Source organism: Dermacentor albipictus, chromosome 4, assembly GCF_038994185.2.
Source record: "Dermacentor albipictus isolate Rhodes 1998 colony chromosome 4, USDA_Dalb.pri_finalv2, whole genome shotgun sequence".
Lineage (NCBI taxonomy): Eukaryota > Metazoa > Arthropoda > Arachnida > Ixodida > Ixodidae > Dermacentor > Dermacentor albipictus.
Window position 1 is genome coordinate 108,948,113 of NC_091824.1, and position 7,022 is coordinate 108,955,134.

Consider the following 7,022-nt stretch of genomic DNA (forward strand, 5'->3'; position numbering starts at 1 on the left):
TGCTTCTTTATTAATTAATTAATTAATTAATTAATTAATAATTAATTAATTTATTTATTTATTTATTTATTTATTCATTTAAGACAATCTTACGAAATTGCCTTGGAAGGAAGAGCCGCATGCGAACAGTTGCCTGACTGGGTTGTGACACCCTCACAGCTGCGGCCGTATAAGGCAGAATCAGTCTATGAAAGTACAACACGTGAATCCTATGGAATCATTACGCAATAGTGTGAATTATTGACATATTTTGTCTCTACTCGTTAAAAAATTGTCTTCTCTCATATCTTTTTTTCTAATTTAAATCCCGACACGTGGGGTTCATATGTTTGAGACAACATCGTTGGTCGCTCTTCGTTTTCTTCATTATTATTATGCAGCACTAGATCTTTAAAAAAGGCGATCGTAAGTCATTGAAAGGCACACAGTACCATTTCAGTATTAAAGATAAATTGTGAGCTTTATTGGGCGGATGCCAATTTAGAACTTCATTTCGCCAGATAAACACTCCTACATTCCCTTTCATTTTTCCTTTATATAACAAAGTGAAGACGGTTCGTGAGGAGAATTAAAGAAACCAAGCAGAAAGTTGACGTCAAACCACGTCGAATAGCTCGGGACCACATGGCGAACCGGGAAGCCATCGCTTTAATCAGATTGTTTACAAAAGCAGAGCGTCGCCAGCGGATGAGCGAGGAGGATGGGAGAGAGTGCCATCTTGGAAGCTCCCCGCCGTCGTATCGGCTTGGCTCGTGGGCGCGATAGCAGCGGGGCGAGCTGGCAAAAAGCGAACTTGGAAAGAGAAGAATACAGCAGCTAAAAATTCACGCAGAAACTCTTCGGGCAGTTGTCTAAGTACGCGTAAGCATTGTGACACTTGCCCATCTCCACGCAGCCCGTATCCATCATATAAGTTATGAAACTTGACCCGGCCAGTAAAAACGACAGCGCTACGGCGACACGAACTGCTGCGGACGGCGGGGCAAGGTGAAATGATGACGCAAGCAAACTACTGCAGGTGGTGGCACCAGATGCGGTGATGGCGTTCCGATCATCATAAGCCGTTATCGTTCTTTAGCGCCTTATCCATCCGTGTCGAACCATTATCAACCGTGATAATCCGTACTCCGGCGGCCGCTTAACGGGTGCTGCCTTGAGAGCGATCTGCGATGGGGACAGAGTGCGCCGAGTGCTGTTAGCTTCGTGTGCGCTGTGCTCTCGCCGCTTAATTCGCGTTGAAGCGAGAGGCAGCATGAAGGTCAAGTTGCTCGCTGCTGTGGGCCTTATCTTGAAAGCGATCGTCTTATGTGACGGACAAGCGCGTTTCCTCGTTGGGAAGGCATAAAAGTGCTTATGCATTTAAACTGTTTACCTCTCGCACATTGTTAAGCATGAATGAAACAAAATGCGCCAAGGAAGCGTTTGCGATAGCTTTACATTGCAGCCATACGAATCAAAAAAGTACACAGCTGTATCTTGAATATGATAGGAACAAAAAAAGAAAGAAAAAATAAATGACATGGTTCTATAATGATTTATATAATACAGAGTTTTATAATTCGGGGTTTAGAACGTGTGCAAGCGAGCTTAGCTGTGGCTGAAACAACTCTAAAAATCACAAGACACGAACGAATGTTTGCTAGGCTGGCGAAATGATTGTTTTGGGATCTCGTTTCTCGGTGTTCTCAAATCTTGGCTAGGTCTTTGCATAACGTTAAATACAAGGCTGTCAGCAGAACAAATGCAAAAGTTCAGCTTCCAGCGGCATTTCGCAAGAGTGCAAAGCATCTCATCTCGTCTGTGTTACCCCCTCAATCACAAATGTATGATGAAACATGCACGTTCACAACGTCCTGCAGAACCCAGAAGAAATTTAGAGGCCTCCTTCATTTATTAAAAATCTGCTTTCGTGTCAGACATAACAAGTCACGACCGTTGCCTTATGTATACGCTGCGAAAGCAGGCCTTTGTAAATCATTTGGGTAGCAAGCAGGGACTGCTGCCTCAATTATCATGGTTATCTTGCAAGGGAGGTTTGAGTCTGCGTAGGCGAGCATGCTGACTTTAGTGCTTCTGGATTCTGAATATATTACGGGGTTCTTTCTCTTTTTAAGCAGATCACAAAACCTAGCTTGCCACATTTATTCAACTGTATCCTCTGCAATGCGATGATGACCATTAAGAATCACCTTTTGCTCACTCGTTAACACAAGTTGAGTTCGCTTGACATATTTTTCATTCAGATTCTTCTAAAATGGTCTAGTATGCGAAGTTACCGTTGGTGGTTGTCCTGGTTGCAGCGGTAGCTTCATACAGGTCAAGCCTCGCTGCCAATAGTTCCGCCTCAGCGCCTCTTGACCAACGCACGTCGCCAAACATGCAACGAACTAATCAAAGCAAAGAAAACAAGGAGTAGACGTAACAATTTCTAAACTACTATGTGTCATCATGCAAACACTGTGAACCGCACGCACTACATTGCGAACGCCGTTCTTCAATATACTCTCAAGGAATACATGCAAATTAGCACACTAGCATGGGCACGACGAAAAATTACTTTACACTGAGCCTCATCGTTTTCTGTCCTTTTTGTTTACCGCATGGAACAGTCACAATGTTCTATCAGTCTCATTTACATGTTGTAGAGACAACACACGCGTAATGTCACTGAACTCATATAATATCGTCTTGTTTGAGACGAGCAAGCTTTAGGAATGAAATTACAAGCAATACTGATAACACCGTACGTCGAAAGGGGAGTCAATTTAGCTCACAAAGCTTAAACTTCAAGCAATCCTAAAGAAAACGCTTGGTTTAAAGCACTAAGTAAGTTTATGATATTGCTTATATGCCCGTTCTATCGTACAGGGTCCCCACCACTTTATTTTTCCTGTAACTTTATTTCTCTGCTGTTAAGCACTGTGTCTTTTAACAGCCTTTGGGAGGAAAAAGGGGACGAAGCCAAGAAAGTTGTAAATATTTGCTCCACACGGTGTGCATTCGACTTGAGAGGCGCTCTAACCCTTTAGCACACGGTACTCTATGCAGGTGGGTGTCTGTGAATCGAGTCGGTAAGGAGGAAAGGCCAAACGCCCTTTGCAGTGTCGTCGTGCAGTTCGGAGAAGCGAGCACACCATGTGGGTTCCGTCACCGAGGGATAAGTGGGTCACTGACCTAAACTTGAAGGGGCTCTCGTTTGAGCACAGGCAGTGCCAACAACAATACGCTAAACTGGTGCTACGACTTATCGCGCTTCTATTTTCTGTATCTTTATTTTTGTACTTATGCCTCAAAGCTTTTGTTGGCGAGAATAGGTCCACCTCCTTATCCAGATGAGCGGGCACTCCCTGCAGACAGGTTCAACGCCCTCCGTGGACGCTTCGGGCAGAACGGCCTGGAGAGGCGAACATAACCTAGGGTTGTGTTGTGCTACACGTCTCGCATTGTCTCTGCATGCGATTGCCAAAGGAATAACAGAAGTGCTTTAAAACTTGCACCAAAATGTTATTTAAAGAAATATGGATGATTTCTTACACTTTACATTATATAAGGGCCAACTCATATATGGTGGTAAAGGTTTCCCATGTCATGCAAGTTCGATAACAAAAACGAGTTTCTTCCCTTCGGTATAATATGTTATAATTAATTATTGTTCATGTTTATATTCATCTATAGGCTTATTTAAACCATAACGACGACTATAATTATAATCGGCGCAGTCGAAAACTGAATCACGAAAATCAGAATGACATTCTTTAAGATTCTCAGCCATGATGCCCCCTCGTAACCTGTTATATTCTTTCATGCAGCTTGCCGAAGGCTGCTGTTTTCTGGCCTAACTCAAAGCCGTGGTCTCCTCAGAAGTGCTGCTGCACGCAATGGAGGTAAGAACTCAATTCAATTTCGTTAGCATTCAGTTTGTGTTCCAATTCCAGCTACAGTGACCTTTAAATACCATGCTCAATTTAGTGCAAGCAGTCTTGGCGCATGCGAACACTTTCCAGTATCAATTATTCAACATTTGATGACACAAGCCGTAAAATTCCCCTCATGTTTCTTTATCTTCTGAAAGCTTTCACCCTTACCCGCTTCAGTGGATCAGCGGCTACCGTGTTGCGCTGCTAAACACGAGGTCGCGGAGTCATATCCTCGCCGCGGCGGCCGCATTTCGATGAGGGCGAAATGGAAAGATGCCCGTGTCCCGTGCATTGGGGGCTCGTTAAAGGAAACGAGATGATAAAAATTAATTCATAGTCCCCCACTTCGGCGTGCCTCATAATCAGATTGTGGTTCTTGCACGCAAAATCCTAGAATTTAATTAATATTTTAGGCCTTCACCATTGAAGGGCCTCAATCGATGTATGTGTAGATGTGTAATCTTGTAATGGCCAAAACAAAGCTCTGCAGTGGCTTCTAGCATGTAAAAGCAGTTGTTTACTGTTCAGTGTTTACTGCGGTACCAAAATAAAATCAAAATGATAACAGCTTAAGAGATCTGTAGTGAGGCCACTGTAGCTGGTCGGAAGTGTTTGAACTCACCTTGAAGCGCGCATTTTCGGCGTCAGATAGAGAATGCGTACCACGCGTGTCCTGTACGCAGGAACCGGCGTTCGCGCCATTACGTCGGATCTGGCCGAGATGGACGACGAGGAGAACGTCCCCAAGCCGGTCATCCGTGACGTGCGCAAGGTGAGCGACAGCACCTTGTGCGTCACATTCTCGGACGACACCAAGTGCCACTTCAACAGCATCTGGGTAAGTGAGCTGCTGAGCCGATTTCATTGCCGAGGTACCAGGCATTGACGATGCCTCGGAGACACGTTATCAGCCGCGTGCACGTCTTTTTGACCGGGTGGGCATTTATGCATTTACCCCACTGCCACCATGCAGCAGTTCGCGACATGAATCTTTTTGTGCGCCTGCAGTCACGCATTTGTCACATGATCTCGCACTTCAACTTGTTGGCATGCGGATCTTTCTGTGCACCCCAGTCATGCATTTGTCACATGATTCTGGCACTTCAACTTGTGGTTCAATAAGCCGGTGGACGAGAGTGCCCATCGTGAGGCACGTGCTGGCCTCGTGTGAAGGACAAAGCCGGCAAATAGACTGTGAAACGAGCTCGACCTGGCAGAACGTCATAAACACGTGGTGGATTCGGCATGGTAGAATATCCCGTGGTTTTCTGTCGTACGCCTACACGACCGTTTTCTGTTAGCTAGAAAAAGGGTTTGCACCTCACCGGACGCCACGAACACGGAGGCAATATAACCAAATCTGTGATGCCACTCTTAAGAGATGACACAAGATTCTTTTCACCAGAATGGCATGATTGCGAGCTTTCCACAAACATTCTGATTAATATAGTTTCATTATCTGCCATGCACAATTTGCTGAAGATATACAGAATATTCGTGCGGTCGTTGAGGCGAACTGTTTTAAATGAGTAATTTCGTAATCACTCCTGCGGCTACCATCTGAACGGTTTGCTGATCAGGGCAAGGGGGAAGAAAAAAAAAAGAGGAAAAAACAGGGAGGTTAGCAGTTTAAGTGTCGGCTGGCTGCCGTGTGCTGGAGAAAGGGGTGAAGGGAATTAAAATGCGATAGAAGGAATTAAAAACAGAGGTAGAAAAAATTCACACAATACAGCGATGTAACGCACCACAACTTTCAAAGCCAGTCGCACAATTCACAAGTCCTTAAGAACATGCGCAACGTATTTAAGGCCTTGAATGCCGAAACCCTTCTGGCGAAGTGTCTGAGAACTTTTTCGCCCTGTCAGGGTGCGATCGTCCAGTTTTTCGAGTGCGGTCTCGAACATTTTTTCTTGCCACAGTGTAACGGCGACTGTCACGTGGAGGTGCTTGACCGTCTCCTCACAGCCACAGCTGTCGCTAGCAGAGGTGTCGGCCATTCCAGTTCGACAGGAATAGGCGTTCATGGCTGAACCACAGGCGGTACAGATGTGTTACTCCCACTCGTTGTATCCCTGGTGCAGGATGGAGTTGCAGACGTGGATCCAATCTGTGGAGACGTGTGCCGGTAAACGCAATCGCGATCTGCAGAGTATGTGTAGGCTCGAATGCGAGCGAGCGAAACCTTGTGGCTGAATCTGTTTTCTACAGTGATATTGGTATACAATGGACACTGTCGTGGGCAGACCGCGCAGCGTCTTCCTCACTGTCGTTACCAGAAATTACTCAGTGACCCGGTATCCACTGGCAGATGATGTTTCCCTTGTCGAGTGCGTGGAGGTGAAGTAGTCGGATGCCTGCGACCAAGTGCACATTACGGGGGCAGCAGACACTGGAGAGCTGCATTTGAGTCCTAAAAGATGTACCATGACGGCGACGATTTACGCAAACTATGCGAGGCAGCCAATTCTAGCCGTTCTATTGCTCCTGCAAACGAACGACAACTCAATGTGCAGAGACTGTAGTATGTGCACACGCGAAGCATCTGCCTAGTCGACACTAATGCATTTTTGTTAACAAGCCATCTTTATATAATGTAGCGCTACTCTCCTCCCCCATATCGGAAACACTTGTCGTAAATTAATTTTCTAAATTTATAGATTCGTGTGTTCAGGTGCGTAAATGCGTCATGCTTTATGTGAAAATATCACCATCGGCAGTACCTAACCTAAACTGCACTACTATTGCATTGGGTAGTTTTACCTGAGCTTTAACGATCAGCTCCACTTGCAACGCTGCAGCTTAAGAGGAAGCTTTAGCTCGGGCCCAACTCTGACGACATGGCCTAGTCAAGTACATGCAAAACGCGAGAACGTTTTTCTGAGGTTTTCTAGACAGATTTTAATGAAATTTGTTGCATTTGAGAGAGAAAGTTAAACTCTAGTGACAGTTGGAAGCGGAATTTCGATTTAGGGCCTGAATTTTGTTGAAAGGATCTTCAAAAATTTCAAAGTTCGAAATAGAAGCACGAAGTTTAAAAATTAATAGCTCTGCATCAAGAAGAAATATCGCGGTTCTGTAAACAGCATGCACTAGATCATGAAAGCG

General features: G+C 45.1%; 1 protein-coding gene and 1 long non-coding RNA gene across 2 annotated transcripts in view; one reads left to right on the forward strand and one right to left on the reverse strand.

The window, feature by feature from the left end:
• Nucleotides 1-7,022, forward strand: part of LOC139059248 (gamma-butyrobetaine dioxygenase-like) — a 62,258-nt gene that overhangs the window by 40,164 nt on the left and 15,072 nt on the right. Inside the window, exons 3-4 of the mRNA XM_070537410.1 lie at nucleotides 3,810-3,884; nucleotides 4,601-4,755. Coding sequence (XP_070393511.1) covers nucleotides 3,810-3,884; nucleotides 4,601-4,755 — 230 coding nt within the window. The remainder of the gene's footprint in view (nucleotides 1-3,809; nucleotides 3,885-4,600; nucleotides 4,756-7,022) is intronic.
• Nucleotides 478-4,678, reverse strand: LOC139059250 (uncharacterized). Its single transcript, XR_011514026.1, has 3 exons — nucleotides 4,540-4,678; nucleotides 2,277-2,387; nucleotides 478-792 (listed from the first exon to the last, which is right to left on the reverse strand). It is a non-coding gene; the product is annotated as an uncharacterized lncRNA (long non-coding RNA).